The sequence below is a fragment of the Nicotiana attenuata genome, chromosome 8, assembly GCF_001879085.1.
Source record: "Nicotiana attenuata strain UT chromosome 8, NIATTr2, whole genome shotgun sequence".
Taxonomy (NCBI): Eukaryota; Viridiplantae; Streptophyta; class Magnoliopsida; order Solanales; family Solanaceae; genus Nicotiana; species Nicotiana attenuata.
Genome location: NC_031996.1, coordinates 1542334 through 1561505, shown reverse-complemented (window position 1 = coordinate 1561505; position 19172 = coordinate 1542334). Strand labels below are relative to the sequence as shown.

Below are 19172 nucleotides of genomic sequence, written 5' to 3'. Positions count from 1 at the left end.
TCCAAATCTTAAGACTTAAGCCTCCGTTTAGCGACTAAGTGTGCCAAAACACTCCAAAAACCAAACCAAAACCTCCCGGAAAGTCACAATAGCAGCAATAGATACGAGGGAAGCAGTAATTAGGATCGAGGCTATAACTCTCAAAACGATCGGCCGGGTCGTTACAATCTCCCACCCCTTTAGGATGCCTCTCCAAATGAAGGATTGCTTGGACTTAGTTGTACTAATACCATACGAGGTGATAATAAGTCTTGGCCAGGGAATTGTAGCATTAGTGAGAATTCTCCATACTAGGAGAGCTAAGATGCACATATTTTTTGCACCGGCACTGCGAATGACTAGGCTCCAATTGGATTTTAGTTGGCAAACATTTGACCATTTTAATAGGTAAATTTTTTTTCTTTTCTGTGGTAGTTCCCCATATAAATTCCTTTGGACTTTATCAATATTTTTAAGGGTTTTCCTTGGTAGTAGGGTATATTGCATATAGTGGTTTGGTATTGTATTTAGGCACGATTGAGCTAGAGTAGTTCTTCCCGCTATATTAATAAATTTCATTTTTCAGAAAGTTAGTTTTGCTCTCATTTTATCAATTATAAATTGATAATCAACTGGTCTTGATATTTATTTAATATTAGAAATCCTAAGTAGGTACCACAGGTCTCACTCTTTTTAACACCAAGACTGTGCGCAATATCATTGATCATGTGAGGCACGCAGTTTTATGAAAAAAATATTTTTGATTTTGAAGGGTTTAGGTTTATTCCTAACAGTTTACAAAAATAATCTAGACCTGTTTTAATGGATTGGCATGATTTGTTATTTGCTTTAGCCATTAATGTCAAGTCATCTTCAAAAAACAAGTGAGAAAAATTTGGGCTCTTTCTTCCTATAGTGATAGGATCCCATTTACGAATATCTACTGGTGATTAATATACCTATATAACATTTTCATACATAGGATAAAAATATAAGGAGATATAGGATCACCCTGACTTATCCCTCGACTTGGTTCGAAGAATTTTGTGATAAAACCATTAACTAGTATTGCTATAGAGTTGGTTGTAATACAATTTAGTAAAAGCTTGGAGAATTTGGGAGGGAAATTAAAGCATCTAAGAGTGCGTTATGCAAAGGAACATTCTAAACGATCAAACGCCTTTTCAAGATCAATTTTCAAGATCATGTGATCTTGTTTACCTATTAAATTTTTCAGGTTGGGAACTAGTTCCTGGATAATGATTGCACTATCTGAGGCTCTTCTATGCTTCATGAAACTAGTCTGGGAAGGACTAATAATTTTCTCTAGGAAGGGTTTGAGATGGTTTGCAAGAATTTTGGTAATTATTTTGTAAATAATATTACAAAGGCCAATAGGTCTAAAGTTCTTGATGTTATTGGCATTAGGCATTTTTGGGATAAGGAAAAGGTAGGTTTTGTTTAAGTCTTTAGGAATTTCTTGATTTTTAAAAATATCATGACAAAGATTCTTGACAGATTGCCCTATGATGCTCGAATATTTTTGAAAGAAAAAAGGGTGGTGGCCATCTGACCCCGGGGCTTTGAAAGGATTAAATGAAAAAATTGCCTTCTTGATTTCACTATCAGATAGAGGATTGTCTAGATTAGTTAGGACTAATTTATGATGACTAGGATGACTTGTTACGATACTATTCCAATTAGTAGAAGAATGAGAGGTATAAAAATATCAGTAAAGTAATTTAAAACGTGTTACATGATCAAGTGGTGTTCGCTAAGCCAATTTCCAGCATCATCTTTAAAGTAGGTTATTTTGTTTCTCCTTCTTCTGTTTGATGCTGATATGTGAAAAAATCTAGTGTTAGCATCTCCTTCATTAAGCCACATTATCCTAGATCTCATTTTCCAGTAATCCTCCTCTATTTTAAGGATGTCATTGTAATCCTTCTTTAGATTATATTCTAATATCTGAAAGAAGTCACTGTGAGTATAATTACTAGACTTTTGAATTCCTTGAAGCCTTGCTAGAATTTTCCCAAAAAGTCTTATCCTTCCCCATTATGTGACCAAAAGTCTTATCCTTCCAAGGCTTAATACTATCCACAAAGTTTTTACTGGCACTACAGTAGTCTACTACATACCAATTGTTTCTAACAAGTGTTGGGCACTAGAATATTTACACCAAAAAGTTTCTAATCGGAGAACCTAAGACATTTAATCCCCACCTTTTATTAGAATATGTGAAGAACCATATAACTCTCTCACATTATATATTAGCTCCAAGATATATTTTTAACCTTTCACATTAGCCCAACTAATTTAATCTTTCTAAAATGGTTAATGAACTTGCTACCAATATACATATAAATTAAATAATAAAATTAATTATTTAAACAAAAACACTTTTTAATAATATAAAAGCTTAAACTTAAGAAAAAGATAAAAATATCTAATAATATATAGGTTTTTTAATTAAAGATAGTCAATTAATGTACATAATATCTTATTAAAAATTGGGGCGTTATATTGTTTATATATAAGGATATAAGACCAATTTGTTTGTAACACGTTTACAGAGGGGGGAAAGGCAAAAAGAAAAAGAAAAGCAGTGAATATAACGAAATTGATCTTCTTATTGATTTGTGCACAAAGTACACTAAGGTATTACAAGAAAACAACTTGCAATAACTAATTGGAAATGAATAAAATGAGGACATCCTCAATACAACAATAAATTACTAAAAAACAAACTCTATATATGAAGAATCAAAATCATTGTAGCCTTGTCCCCGTGAATGCACTAGAGAACAATGTGCAATAAGAATCAATCCTTCAATTGAAAAGTTGAATATCTTATTCCATAAATTAATTGCTTTGCATCATTTGACGTTTGAATCTTCTCCTCAAGAAGCCAGCATTTATTTAGTGCTTCAAACTAAAATCTGAAAAGAAACAAGGAAATAGAAGATCAGAACATAATTCAAAGAAAAGAAAAATAAAAAGTTGATTTCATATGGAAAAAAAGAATACACATTTCAAACAGCTACTCACTTGATTGATTATGGAGAATGGCTGAGCTCTTAGAAATACTTAGTAGTGGATTGGAGGTGGCGGAGAAGCATAAATGTATACTGGTGGAGGAGGTGATTTCACTGGTGGAGGAGGTGAGTTGTAGTAATAAGAGGAGGAGGAGACTTTACTGGTGGAGGTGGAGAGTGGTAATAGTATGGAGGTGGAGGAGAAGGCGATGGTGGAGGAGGAGACTTGTAGAAATAGGGTGGTGGCGGTGATGGAGATGGTGGTGGTGGAGACTTGTAGTAATATGGAGGTGGAGGTGATGGCGAGGGAGGTGGTGGTGATTTATAGTAATAGGGTGGTGGAGGAGATGGTGATGGTGGTGGAGGAGACTTGTAGTAATAAGACGGGGGTGGTGATGGAGATGGTGGAGGAGGAGACATATAGTAATACGACGGGGGTGGTGATGAAGATGGTGGTGGTGGTGACTTATAGTAGTACGGTGGTGGGGGTGATGGTGATGGGGGTGGTGGCGACTTGTAGTAATATGGAGGGGGAGGAGAAGGCGATGGTGGTGGAGGAGATTTATAATAGTAAGGAGGTGGAGGCGATAGTGACGGGGGTGGTGGTGATTTATAATAGTACACAAGTGCAGGTTTTGGTGATGGTGGAGGTGGAGACTTGTAATAATAGGGCGGGGGTGGTGATGGGGATGGCGGTGATGGTGACTTATAGTAGTATGGTGGTCGAGGCGATGGTGATGGGGGTGGTGGCGACTTGTAGTAATATGGAGGAGGAGGAGAAGGTGATGGTGGTGGAGGAGATTTATAATAGTAAGGAGGTGGAGGCGATGGTGATGGAGGTGGTGGTGATTTATAATAGTATACAGGAGCAGGTTTTGGTGATGGTGGAGGTGGAGACTTGTAGTAATAAGGAGATGGTGAAGACTTAGTTGGTGGTGGCGGAGATTTGTAAACATATATCGGGGTTGGGGGAGGTGGTGACTTGTAAACATATGTTGGTGATGGAGGAGGTGGTGACTTATAAATATAAGTCGGTGATGAAGGTGGAGGAGATTTATAGTAGTATGGAGTAGGTGTAGGCTTAGGTTTTGTGCATTTTGCATAAGGTGTCTTAGAGCCATATGCAAATGGTTTTGCATAGAGTACAACTTCATAATGGTTCTTTGACTTCACTTTAAGGTTAGCGCCCTTTACTCCCCAATGAAGGTTTGTAGGAATGTCACACTTTGAATCTTTTGGAGCATTGTGTAGTTTAGCCTTGCAAGCTTTTCCTCCATATTTAGCATATTCAAATCCTTTAACAGTAATGTTGAATTTGCCATTGATCTTTGTGGTACCGTAACTCACAATTTTCTTGTTACCGGCCTTACAAGTTACCTTAACAACAGCACCTAATTCATGTGAAAAAAAATAATATATTAATTAACACTAAAATAATTGAGCTGCTCACATGATAAAAACTATTTTTTTTCTAACTTTACTTAATTATTCTTATTCCTTTTTATTAGTAAAGCAACAAAAAGGAAAATATATAGCTAAATAAATTTTTGATGATAAGTTAAAAGTAAATAAAGAGAGTGGGCATCGTATAAAGATAGTACCTTTCAGGTGTTTCTTGCCATGAGACTTTTCTGGGTATTTTGAATCATAGCATCTAAAACAGTAGACCTTTCCGACAACCTTTACCACCAAATGATGACGTGGAGGAGAGTAATGAGTAGGTGGTGACGGTGAAGTGTAATAGTGTGGTGGGGGAGAGGACTTCTTTGGTGGTGGTGGGGAGGTGTAGTAATATGGAGTTGGAGGTGACTTTACTGGTGGTGATGGGGAAGAGAAGTGATATGGTGGCGGCGGTGATTTCTTTGGTGGTGGTGGAGAAGAGTAGTAATAAGGCGGAGGAGGTGATTTCTTGGACGGTGGTGGTGAGGAATAGTAATACGGTGGAGGAGGAGACTTAACTGGTGGTGGTGGGGAACTATAATGATATGGGGGAGGAGGTGATTTCTTAGGAGGTGGTGGTGAGGAATAATAATATGGTGGAGGAGGAGACTTAACTGGTGGTGGTGGGGAAGTATAGTGATATGGTGGCGGAGATGATTTTTTTGGTGGTGGTGGTGAGGAATAATAATATGGTGGAGGAGGAGACATTAGTGGTGGTGGTGGAGAACTGTAGTAGTATGGGGGAGGAGGTGACTTAGCAGGTGTTGGTTGGGACTTGTAATAGTATGGTGGTGGTGGTGATGGTGATGGGGGAGGCGGAGACTTGTAATAATAATGTGGCGGAGGTGAAGGTGAAGGAGGTGGTGGAGATTTATAGTAGTATGGTGGAGGAGGTGAAGGAGAAGGTGGCGGTGGAGACTTATAATAGTAAGGTGGAGGTGGTGATGACGAGGGTGGTGGCGGAGATTTATAATAATATGGTGGTGGAGGTGATGGTGAAGGTGGAGGTGGCGAGTTATAATAATATGGAGGTGGTGGTGAAGGTGATGGTGGAGGAGGAGATTTGTACACATACGGGGGCGGGGGAGATGGCGAAGGAGGAGGTGGTGATTTATACACATAAGGCGGTGGAGGTGAAGGTGATGGGGGTGGAGGAGACATATACACATATGGTGGAGGTGGTGATGGAGAAGGAGGTGGAGGTGATTTATAAACATATGGTGGCGGGGGAGAAGGTGATGGGGGAGGTGGAGATTTATACACATAAGGTGGTGGCGGAGAAGGAGACGGAGGTGATGGTGACTTGTACTCGTATGCTGGAGGTGGTGGAGAAGAATATATATAAGGATCTGCTGACACTACATTAGCAACCGCCAATATGGCCAATGCCACTAAGATTTGTGGCAAATATCGACGACCATTGGCAAGGCCGCCATGGTGAAACCGACTCATTTCGCCGGAAAATTCCTGCACTAGCTCCCAAATATGGCTAGTGAAATCTCCAAAAAACTTTGAAGGGGTTGAAGAAAGGAAATAATGTGAAGAAGTGATGGCTTTAAGGGATACAGTGGCCAATGTATTTATACTAACATTCCTAGGGGATAAAGAGCTGTTTGAAGGACCAATTCAATTTGTCTGATTGATAATCTAAGACTATAAATTATTAACAATTCTTAACAGCTGGATCTACCAATTATCATCTTATTAATTAAAGTCCATTTCTTGATCACTTTGAATATTTCCATAGTATCTTTTTAACAAGTAGTTGTTACCTGCCACACAGAAAATGGAGTAAAGCAAAGTGATTGTTATTTTTTAATATTTCCACTCCCTTGCCATATATTAGTTTTCATGAACACTGAGATATCATACAATTATTGGTTGTTTTGGTTGTTTCCTCGTTATTTGTGTATACAGATTACAAACCTAGCTAGTAGAGTAATGTGGTTGACTTTCAATTTTCAACAACAAAAAATTCGGTGTAATCTCATAAATGAAGTTTGGTGAGGCGGTGTGTATGTAGACTTTACCCCTATCTTGAGATTCAGTGACAAAACTAGGAATTTCGCGAAGAGTGTTCAATATTTAATATACCCATATAAACAATAGTTTTTAACCTATATACACAATATAAATTTCTATATGAACAGTATAATTTTTCGATGAAGGGTGCTCAATTGACTACCCTTCAATGTATGTGGCTACGCCCCCTCTTGAGAAGGTAAAGAGATTGTTTTCTGTAAACCTTCGGCTCAAGGAAAGATGAAAAAGGAAACCATAACAGCAAGTAGTAACACCATCAATCTAACATGAAAACTGAAGCGAAAGAAATAGCAAATAGTTATAGAAATCTAGGAATAAGAATTTACAAGACTAACACTACTACTATTGATAAGAATAAGGAAAACACTCGACTATCCTAATGCTCGACCTCCACGTCTTCCTATTAATTTGGATTTGAAGAAAAAAAATTAAACAGTGCAAATTTTCTTGTAATATTAAGAACTTTTTTTCTTCTTCATTTTCATCTAGCTAAGTAAAAAAAACTGGAATTAGCTACGAACTTCGTCGCTAAGCTATCGCTAAATCACTCGTAGCTAACAGATTTTTTTGATAATATGCTGCTAATTCGTCCTTAAATAGGATTAGCAATGGATTTTACTGTTTAGCTACAGAATTTGTCTGTCGTTAATTTTTTTTTTTTTTTTTAAGTAGTGCTTTTCTTTTGCAAACTACATGGAATTTTTGTTTTCGGATCACAAGTGATGGCCAAAGAAATTACTTGTTGCCAACTGGAAACGAACATTTTATTTAATATTGATATGTTTCAGCAGTTCCAAATGGAACTCTCACTGCATTTTGTGTTACTAAATAAAGAAAATTACAGCTTGTGAAATGTGAAAGGCGGCTATTAGTTTTAGCATATTTCAAACGCCAGTTAATACCATGTCAGAAGCACCAATTAATTACTAGATTCATATCTTAGTTTTATTGTGGGGCCAAAATTCCTATCTTAAATAAGAGAATGATTGTTTGTGAGAGACTAGATGAGTTTTTAAAGCCCTATTTTGAGGTAACTAACGTGGTCGAGTTGCTAAATAATGAGAAAAAATACCTCACTACTCTTAAGGAAATTAAATTTATTATATTCTATATTCTGTCTGAATTTTACTATTCTAATTTGAAGATATAAAAACTTCATCAGGGTATTGAAATTCAGAAAACGATTTGAAGAACATAAAAACTTCATCGTTTTTCTGTAAAACAGTATATAAAAACCTTAGTTGTTTTTATTACGTACTGTTTATTGATTACAGTATTATTTACTGTTTTGGTTTTGCCATTAATTGATTCCTTCTGTTGTTGACAGTAAGAAATGGCAAATGAAAATGGAAATCCTTCTGCGATTGTTGGTGCAACGACGATAGCCTCGTCAAGTCGCACTGCTGTTCCTCCGGCTGAGAAACCGGGGAAATTTTCTAGAACCAACTTCAAAGGATGGCAGCAAAGGGTGTTCTTCTGGCTTACCACACTTGGTATGCAGAAATTCACTAGTGAAGAGCCTCCAGTGCCTGCTGCGGACATGCCGGATAATAAAAAGTTCATGGTTGTTGAGGCATGGAAGCAGACAGATTTTCTTTGCAAAGGCTATATCTTAAGTGCTTTAGAAGATGACTTGTACAATGTGTACAGTGCAATGAATACTTCGAAAGAATTATGGGACGCACTTGAGAAGAAGTACAAGACAGAAGATGCATGCTTGAAGAAGTTCGTGGTTGCCAAGTTTCTAGACTATAAAATGATAGACAGCAAAACTGTGGGAACCCAAGTTCAGGAGCTTCAACTTATTATTCACGACCTTATAGTTGAAGGTATGGTCGTGAATGAAGCATTTCAAGTAGCTGCTATGATTGAAAAATTACCTCCTTCGTGGAGAGATTTCAAGAACTATCTGAAGCACAAACGCAAAGAAATGAAGTTGGAAGATCTTGTGATACGTCTAAAGATCGAGGAAGACAATAAAACAGCCGAGAAGAAGTCTCGTGCAAATTCAACGATCATGGGAGCTAATATCGTTGAAGAGACTGCTCCAAAAAGTAAGAAGAGGAAGAGGTCTTCTGGACAAACTAAGGAGCAGAACAAAAAGAAATTCAAGGGCAGCTGCTACAATTATGGAAAAGTCGGTCACAAAAGCCCTGATTGTCGTCTCCCAAAAAAGGATAATAAGAAAGAACAAGCCAACATAGTGGAGAAGAATAATGACATTGATGATCTTTGCGCAATGCTTTCGGAATGCAACCTAGTTGGAAATCCGAAGGAGTGGTGGATTGACTCTGGAGCCACTCGACATGTTTGTGCTGTCAAAGAAGCATTTGCGACTTACTCTACTGCTGGTCCCGAAGAAGAAATTTCCATGGGAAATAATGCAACAGCCAAGATTGAAGGTTATGGGAAGATATTCCTGAAGATGACTTCCTGCAAGGTGTTAACGCTGAACAACGTTCTTCATGTTCCTACTATTAGGAAGAATTTAGTTTCTACTTCTTTACTTGTAAAGAATGGATTCAAATGTGTATTTGTTTCTGATAAAGTTGTTGTAAGCAAGAACGAAATGTATGTTGGAAAAGGCTACCTCACGGAGGGCCTTTTCAAACTCAATGTAATGGTTGTTGACAGTATGAATAAATTTCAGCTTCTTCTTATTTATTGGAGTCAAATGATTTGTGGCATATTCGTTTAGGACATGTCAATTATAAAACCTTGCGGAAATTAATTAATTTAGAAGTATTGCCTAAATTCGAGTGTAATAAATCGAAATGTCAAATATGTGTTGAATCCAAGTTTGTAAAACATCCTTATAAGTTTGTTGAAAGGAATTCAAATCCTTTAGACTTAATTCATACTGACATTTGCGATATGAAGTCAACACCATCTAGAGGTGGAAAAAAGTATTTTATTACTTTTATTGACGATTGCACTAGATATTGCTATGTTTATTTGCTTAATAGTAAGGATGAAGCAATTGAAGCATTTAAGCAATACAAGAATGAAGTAGAAAATCAATTGAATAAAAAGATCAAAATGATTAGAAGTGATAGAGGTGGAGAATATGAATCTCCGTTTGCATAAATATGTTCGGAATATGGAATTATCCATCAAACTACTGCACCTTACACACCTCAATCCAACGAAATTGCGGAAAGGAAAAATCGGACATTAAAAGAAATGATGAATTCTTTATTAATAAGTTCCGGATTACCTCAGAGTTTGTGTGGGGAGTCTATCCTTACAGCTAACCGAACACTCAACAGAGTACCCCACAGCAAAACACAATCTATTCCATATGAAAAATGGAAAGGAAGAAAACCTAACTTGAAATATTTCAAAGTGTGGGAGTGTCTAGCAAAGGTACAGGTTCCTTTAAACTAAAAGAGTTAAAATTGGACCAAAAGCAGTAGATTGCGTTTTCATTGGATATGCTACAAATAGTAAAGCATGTCGATTTTTGGTTCATAAATCTGATAATCCCGAGATTCATGTTAATACGGTAATGGAATCAGATAATGCTGAATTCTTTGAAAGCATCTATCCGTATAAAACTGAAAGCGAGTCGTTAAGTGAAAAACCTAAACGACCTCGGGAAGAACCAAAGGAAAATACTCCAAGTATAGAAGATCCAAGGTGTAGCAAACGTCAAAGAACATCTACGTCCTTTGGACCAGATTTTGTGACATTCTTGCTTGAAAATGAGCCTCAAACTTTTAAAGCAGCTATGTCGTCTTCTGATTAATCATTTTGGAAAGAGGCAGTCAATAGTGAGATTCAATCAATGTTGGATAATCATATATTTGAATTGGTTGATCTTCCTCCAGGAAATAAGACTTTAGGTTCCAAATGGATCTTTAACCGGAAAATTAAAGCTGATGGAACTATTGACAAATATAAGGCAAGACTTGTTGTCAAAGGTTATAGACAAAAGGAAGGTCTTGATTACTTTGACACTTACTCGCCAGTAACGAGGATAACATCTATTAGGATGTTAGTAGCACTAGCGGCCGTGTATGGTCTTGAAATCCATCAAATGGATGTTAAAACAGCTTTCCTAAATGGAGAATTGGGGGAAGAAATTTACATGGAACAACCTGAAGGTTTTGTGGTTCCTGGTAAAGAAAAGAAAGTGTGCAAACTTGTTAAGTCGCTTTATGGACTTAAAAAAGCACCCAAACAATGGCATGCAAAATTTGACCAAACAATGTTGGCAAATGGATTTAAAATTAACGAGTGTGACAAATGTGTTTACATTGAAAATACTCCAGGTCATGAAGTCATTGTTTGTTTATATGTTGATGACATGTTGATAATAAGCAAAAGTATGGCAGATATAAATGCTACAAAGCGCATGTTAGCTAGCAAATTCGACATGAAAGACTTAGGAGTTACTGATGTGATCTTAGGAATCAGAATTCGCAAGACTCCACAAGGTCTAGCATTATCACAGTCTCACTACATTGAAAAGGTACTTGACAAGTTCAAGTATTTGGATTTCAAAATTGCCAAGACTCCAATTGACGTGAGTTATGCACTTCAAAAGAATGAAGGTGAAAGTGACTCACAACTGGACTATGCAAGAGTATTGGGAAGTTTGATGTATATCATGAATTGTACGCGACCAGATATAGCATGTGCTATTAGCAAACTGAGTCGGTTTACAAGTAATCCCAATCAAATACATTGGATGGCAATGAAACGAGTTTTGGGATATCTGAAACATACCCAAAATTATGCTTTGCATTATAACAAATATCCTTCCGTGATCGAGGGATATAGTGATGCAAATTGGATCACCGGATCATCTGAAATTAAATCCACGCGTGGATATGTTTTCACAATTAGGGGTGGATCAGTATCTTGGAAATCATCCAAACAAACGTGCATCGCCCGTTCTACAATGGAATCTGAATTCATAGCTTTAGATAAGGCCGGTGAGGAAGCTGAATGGCTCCGGAATTTCTTGGAAGATATTCCATTTTGGCCCAAACCTTTGGCACCTATATGTATACATTGTGATAGTCAAGCGGCAATAGGTAGGGCAGGGAGCGTTATGTATAACGGAAAATCTCGCCATATCCGACGGAGACACAATATCGTTAGACAACTACTCTCTAGCGGTGTTATCACAATTAACTACGTAAAGTCAAGAGATAACGTGTCAGATCCACTTACAAAAGGCCTATCTAGAGAGGCAGTTGAAAGATCATCAAAGGGAATGGGGTTAAAGGCCTAGGACAAGTCATCATGGCGGTAACTCTACCTAGCAGACTGGAGATCCCAAGAGCTAGGTTCAAAGAGATCAAACAAAGTTATGAATGATGGTTCAACATTGTCAACTAACTCAACCCATTCGCGTGATGAAGACAATGTTCAAAAACGAGGTAAAGCATTAAGGCTTTTTTGATGAGTCAATAAAGCTTAAAGTTTTTTAATGATTTGCTAAGTCTGGCAGGATATGACCAGATAATGTGTCTTTAGGATTACACGTTTAGGAATCACCTATGTGAGTGTGAAGTGTAAGCCGCTTCAAGGAGAATGAAAGTAAAGGCCCATTCTCTAAGCACTCATGAAACCAGGCGGTGTTCATGGCTGAAACGAACACAACCGTGAGAACCATAGATGGTTAAGGATTGATTGTGTGACTTATGTTGTCTAGGTATACAACAAAGCTCGACGGTTCAAAGATATCAAATCTACCGATTGACCGAGTATATCCGATATAAGTTCACTACGGAAAGTTCAAAGGAAAACCTACTTATCCAGATGCAATCAATTCTTGTTTGTAAAACACACACACGTCCGTGCATTCCTTTAAGTTTATAGCCATTCCCCATTCATGTGGGGAATTGTTGGGTTTGTTATTTAATAAATAATAACAAAAGAGGTGTGAATGGAAAATGGTGGGAAAAGAAATGGAGGGATGACCCCCGACCCGGTCCGGTCTAGCCCGTTTTTCTTTCCCTGATTAATTTAACTTCGTTTTAAATTTCTCGCAATAATTTCCAACAGCCATGACTGTTCTGAAATGTTGCAAACCTCTTCAGAGGGTCACACCTGTTCCAACAGCCATGGCTGTTCTGAAAGGTTGCAAACCTCTTCAGAGAGTCACACATGTTCCAACAGTCATGACTATTCTGAAAGGTTGCAAACCTCTTCAGAAACATCACCAAGTTGGCTATAAATAGACCTTCAAATCCCAGAATATTTACTTACAAAATTTTCTGAATCTTCTTCTTCTTCTTCTGCACAAAATATTCCAGTATGTTTTACGACCATCGAGTGGTTCGCCGATCACCAGAGTTTTAGGTACCGATACACTGGTGAGTTAAATCGTTCTATCCTGGGAGGATATATTCCATAACCTCGGGTACTTGAGGGGAATAATTTCCTTAAGGATACACTGTGTATTCAGTGGGCTCGATTTGTTCCTTCAACGTTTCAAAAATTATTTTGAAGTTCCAATATTATTTTTCAGAATTATTTCTACTAACTTTCTGTTTTATTTTTCAGAAAGATTACTGTTTTATTTACTTACAGCAATACAGATATATAACAATTACCATGAGATTTCATAATGAGTTTAACTTATATAAATATATATACACTGTTTAAGGAATTTTTATATTATCATAGTATATTTGCGTATTATAGCAATAATTTGTCTTACTTTTAAAATTATAAATCTATCTTATGTATACGGCCAAATTCGGGCTTGCGCTTTCCGTGCGACTGATCGAGACTGGAGCGCGATAAGCCAAGGATCAGCCTCGTATTATTTCAAAATATGGTGCAAAGTTAGGTTGCCGAGCTCGAGACCCTGAGACCGATTAAGATCGAGACCATCCAAAATCGAGATCGACCAAGATCGAGACCGAATAAGATGGAGATCGAGAGAAACTTACTGAGTCGAATAACAAAAAGACGAAATATCCGCAATCGGGCGAGGATCACAGCGCGAATCTCGGCACGTATCAAGAAGAGGCCGACTAATTAGCCAATCACGGGATTTCTTACTCTATTTAGAATTGCATCAAAAGTAGGACTCCCTTACTGTATAAAGAGGGTCTGATCATTTGTAAACATCATCATATTCAAGCAATACAAAGCAGTATACCATTATTCTCTAAGTTATCATTATCTTGTTATTCTGTTCTTAAGCCAGTTGATACATATTTGGTTCAAAGGTGATCAAACTCGAGGGCCAAGGCTGTTCAATTTGTGTGGTTTGTATTTATTCTCTATTTGTCCATTTCAATACTAATTTATTCCTCTCAATCTGTACCAAGTTATATCACGTATCCATAAAATCGCGTATAAATTCAATTTTTATCCGATTTAAGGGTAAACAGTTTGGCGCCCACCGTGGGGCTAAGGGTAATAGTGGTTACCTGGTACAACCTTTCGTAACACATACTATTTTACACTTGTTCTTTGAAGTATCTTTGCTTACAGGATTAAAAAATGTCAAACTCTCAGTCAGCACCTCAACACATTAACAATGATCTCGGCCACCACGGCAAAAATGAGAACATTGCCCTAGGAAACGTTGTACCCCCTGCTGGCCTCGATGGAATTCCGGCTATAGATCCAATCGATATCAGTTCACATGTCGCCATCAATGGAAATTTGGCCGTCGATCCCGAAAGAAACATCCGCGGGGATGCCCGATCAGCTACTCAGAGCGCACGTGGTGGTGAAGATGGAGGGATCATCCTGTGGGTGATATTCGAAATATTGCATGCTCAACAGGCGGCGATAGCCCAGCTCCAAAATCAGAACCAAACACCGAGCAGGGTTGAATCTGAGCCATCCCAGGAAATCATACACAGGGTCGAATCGACTTCGAAGAGATCGAACGAGAAGGAATCGGAGACCAACCCTGCTATCATAAAGATGCTCGAAGAACTAACAAAGCGAACCGAGACCGGGGAAAAGAAGATCGAGGAAAACGACAAGAAGGTGGAAACTTATAATTCTAGGGTCAACCAGATCCCGGGGGCACCATCGATATTGAAAGGACTAGATTCCAAAAAGTTTGTACAAAAACCTTTCCCCCCGAGTGCAGCTCCGAAGCCAATCCCCAAGAAGTTACGTATGCCCGAGATTCCTAAATATAATAGGACGATTGATCCAAAACGAACACGTCACCTCCTACACGTGTGCTATCAAAGCACATGACCTGAAAGATGACGAGATCGAATCCGTCTTGCTGAAGAAATTCAGGGGACTCTATCGAATGGTGCTATGATATGGTATCATAATTTACCGCCTAATTCTATTGACTCGTTTGCTATGCTTGCAGATTCTTTTGTAAAGGAACATGCCGGGGCCATTAAGGTCGCAACAAGAAAGTCAGACCTTTTCAAGGTAAGGAAGACGGACAATGAGATGCTCAGAGAATTCGTATCTCGATTCCAAATGGAACAAATGGATTTGCCACCGGTCACCGACAATTGGGCTGATCAAGCTTTCACTCAAGGTCTCAACGTTCGATGTTTAGTGGCTTCATAGTAGTTGAAGCAGAATTTGGTCGAATACCCAGCTGTCACTTGGGCCGATGTGCACAATCAATACCGGTTGAAGATCACGGTCAAGGATGATCAACTGGAGGCTCCTTCTGGCTCCGTTTATCCTATCAGGCCCGTAGATAGAATCAAGAGGGATATCGACCGAGAGCCAAGGTCGAATAGAGATCGATATCAACCGTATAATGGAGACTGTAAAGACAGCGAGTCTGGGCAAAATTTTGCGGAATGAGAGGAGAAATGATCGAGGTCAAAGTTCACGGGGACTTATGAGTAAGAATGGCTTCGATAGATCTATCGGTCCCAAATAAGCACCACGATTGTCAGAGTACAACTTTAATGTAGACGCAATTGCCATCATATCGGCCATTGGACGCATCAAAGATACCAAGTGGCCTCGGCCTTTGCAAACTGATCCAGCACAAAGGGATCCCAACCAAATATGCAAATATCATGGCACACATGGCCACAGGACGGAGGATTGTCGGCAGCTAAGGGAGGAAGAAGCATGTTTGTTCAACAACGGTCATCTTCGAAAATTTTTGAGTGACCGGACTAAGAACCACTTCAGAAACAAAGATTCCAACAAACAAAACGAACAAGACGAACCCTAGCACATCATCCATATGATCATCAGAGGGGTCGATATTCCCCTAGGTCCGATGATGAAATGCACCAAGGTGTCAATCACAAAAGAAAAACGGACTCGGGATTACTTACCAGAATGGACTCTATCTTTAACCGACGAGGACGCGAAAGGAATCATGCAACCTCATAATGACGCACTGGTAATCTCTGTACTTATGAATAAAACCAAAGTTAAACGTGTGCTAATTGATCCAGGTAGCTCGGCCAATATCATACGATCGAGGGTCGTAGAACAACTCGGCTTGCAAGACCAGATCATACCAGCGACCCAAGTACTGAATGGATTCAACATGGCTTCAGAAACAACTAAGGGAGAAATAACATTGCCGGTGAACGTTGCTGGTACCATCCAAGGAACCAAGTATGTAATCGAAGGGGACATGCGATACAACGCCCTATTTGGGAGACCATGGATCCATAACATGAGGGTTGTGCCTTCGACCCTCCACCAGGTATTAAAATTTCCAACACCAGAGGAGATAAAGACGGTTTACGGGGAACAACCCGCTGCGAAGGAGATGTTTGCAGTCGATGAAGTAATTCCGATATCAATACGCTCGTCGACGAAGGACTCAAGTTCAGAAGCGAAACAGGGAGCCAAATAGCAATTATCCGTGCCATCTTCAACCCAATCGGACGAGCAAAGGATTAACGAAGATGATGACTTCGGGGTTCCTCGATCTTTTATCGACCCCGATGATTCCGACGCTACCAAGTCAACGGTCGAAGAACTGGAACAGGTCATTCTGATCGAACATCTGCCCGATCGAAAGGTATACCTGGGCACGGGATTAACTCTCGAGCTCAGGGAAAAACTTATTCAATTACTTATAGCTAATATGGATTGTTTTGCTTGTTCCCATCTCGATATGGCAGGGATCCCACCAGAGATCATTACTCACAAACTAAGCTTGGACCCGAAGTTTTGCCCAGTGAAACAAAAAGGAGACCCAGAGTCCGAGATCAAGCATGCTTCATCAAGGACGAGGTAACTGATCATGCCCAACTCTAGTCCTAAAAAGAATAAGCGGTCGCTGCAAATATAATCCGGTCTATAAGTCCGGAGTCGAATCCCACAGAGAACTAAGGCTTAGCTATATCTGTTTAATATCACTAAGAAGACAAGTTTGAACAATTTTCTAAATTATAAAGATTGAGATTTATATTTCTAACTAATTAACTAGCAAATACTACAAAACGGTAAAATTATCAACTAACGAGACAAAGGGTTGGAGACTAAATTAAGGAGGTCTAGAGTTATGATTTTCCCAATTGTTGGAATCCTTCTAGCTATGTTCCCTACAAGTTGCCAATGTATTCTCTACTAATCGTGAGCACTTTAGGTGCCGTAATTCTCTCTCGAGCAACTACAACAATTTACTAGACATGTTCTCTCGAACTACGCTAGTTGGCTTTATCTGACCGCTCATTATGACCACGTCAAGGCTTTGTTATTTCTAAACCTACCTTTAAGCCCGCTGTATTGATTTGTCATATACGTTAGGAGTGACATTGTTCAACAACTACCTAAATATGTACTCTCTATCGAGCAGTACCAACTAAATAGGCACAGTCAATTGATGGCCATTCAATCAACAACAATAAACACGTAGTTGAACAAGTAGAGAAATCCAACGGCTCAATTATAAAAAAACATAACAAGAATTTATCCTACAAAAAGTTCCATTAAAACCCTAGATAACAAATTAGCTATTCATAATAGTATGTAAAACTCCAATACTAAAAGTCATAACCAACAATGAAAAAATAGGAAGAGGAAGGAAATACTCGTAGAAGAATTCCCCGCCTTGCTCCTATTGACTCTCTGCCTCCTTAGGTCGAATCTGTGTCAAAAGCGTGTCCAACCTCCTCAAAATACCGTTTTTCCATGTATATATACCAAGTATGGTCGGGTCCAAACAATTATACCTTCTCCTAGCGAAAAAGGACAATTTTTCAGGTTTGGACGCTCGCGGTCCGGGCGCGGTATTTTTCCAGTGCACTGCCTCAGTCCGCGTCCAGATCCGCGGTCGCGGTTTCGACCGTGTTTTTCACCCCGTTCCATTGGGAATTTAGAAAAATGTAAAACATGAAAGTTTTAGCCCTTTGAGTTTACTCTCCAACCAAATATTATATAGTCTAAATGGAGTTCAGTGTAAAGAGTTATGTCTATTTACTAGACAGTGCGCAATATGCCTACTCGAGTCTTCGTTTGTTCTTAACTATCAAATTTGACCCCTGAACACGATCCCGGCTTAATTCCTTGGGCTTTTACTCAAACTTCAAAGCTCCAAATCACTTAAATTCATTCCATAACATCTATATAGCTCGAAATCACTCCTACAAGGCATAAAACACACAATTAGTGCAAAGCACTAGCGATTAAAGTGCAAACTCAATTAAAGTGCAGTAAATTAGAGTGTAATAATCGACTATAATACGTAATTATAGCCTATCATCAATACCTCACTTAAACCATTACTCGTCCTCGAGCAATCAAACTACACTTTATATAGACACGACCTTTTTAAACAATTCCCCTAACTCGTCACACCAAGAATACTTAAAATAGTCTAAGCACAAAAGCGTAACATCTTCACCTCAAGATTTGACTCACAAGTACCACGCATTATTCACAACTTCCTCACTTACTCTAACATAGAGGTCACTGACAATACTTCTCCTTCATGAATCAAGTGCCCTCATACAAGAAAAGAGCGTAGTTCCACACAATAAAATTTAAGAACGCTTAGGAACTCAAGATAGAAAGAATTCACTCACTCTCAAAAATAACATTCATATGCCACAAAAGATGCACTATAGGCTTGCCCGTAGTGTACTACTCTACTACTCGAGATCATTCAGTCTAGGATCAAGTAGGACTTTATTTGGTTGTAATGTAGGCTGCGGGACGGGTAGGATACATTTAGATATAAGAGTGACTACACCTACCTAAGCACTTTAATGCATATACTTTAACATTCAACCCCCATACTTATGTCAAACAAAAACTCCACCTTCTCATCAATGTATATTACCCCATTCTTCTTTAAGAGCACTTACATCAAAAGCCACCACTTATCAAGGAATATTATTTTTTCACAGCAATACAACTATTTTTTTTCTTTTCTTTCTTATTAAATTCAAGTGGCTCTTACTTTTTCAAAACAGTACACCTTTCTCCTTATTTCATTAGTTCCACTCAAAAGCCAAACCAACCACCCCACACTTTAACTTTTACATAGTTCATAACAATTCAAGTACTCATGAGAGGTTAAAAGGTTCAAATAGATGATTAATTCAAACAAATGAGTACGGCCTGTAATGTGGTTACCAAAGAAACAGGATTACAGGCTCAAAGGGGTTAACTACGTTACATAACAATTAGGCGGTAAAATATATATATGGCTCAACAAAGAAACGCCTATATCACTTCCAAGACTGAACAAACCTACTATTTCGCTTTGCGAACACACGGGGCAAGTTCTAG

The 19172-nt window shown here is 38.6% G+C and overlaps 1 protein-coding gene and 1 pseudogene across 1 annotated transcript; one reads left to right on the top strand and one right to left on the bottom strand.

Annotated features, from left to right (window-relative positions):
• LOC109230724 (extensin-2-like) lies at positions 2589 to 6031 on the bottom strand. The gene is made up of 3 exons (XM_019396131.1): positions 4619 to 6031; positions 3031 to 4408; positions 2589 to 2921 (listed from the first exon to the last, which is right to left on the bottom strand). Exons 1-2 carry the CDS (start codon positions 5907 to 5909, stop codon positions 3129 to 3131), a joined length of 2571 nt encoding a protein of 856 aa, XP_019251676.1. The 5' UTR covers positions 5910 to 6031; the 3' UTR covers positions 2589 to 2921; positions 3031 to 3128.
• On the top strand, positions 8011 to 9596 carry LOC109231748 (annotated as a pseudogene).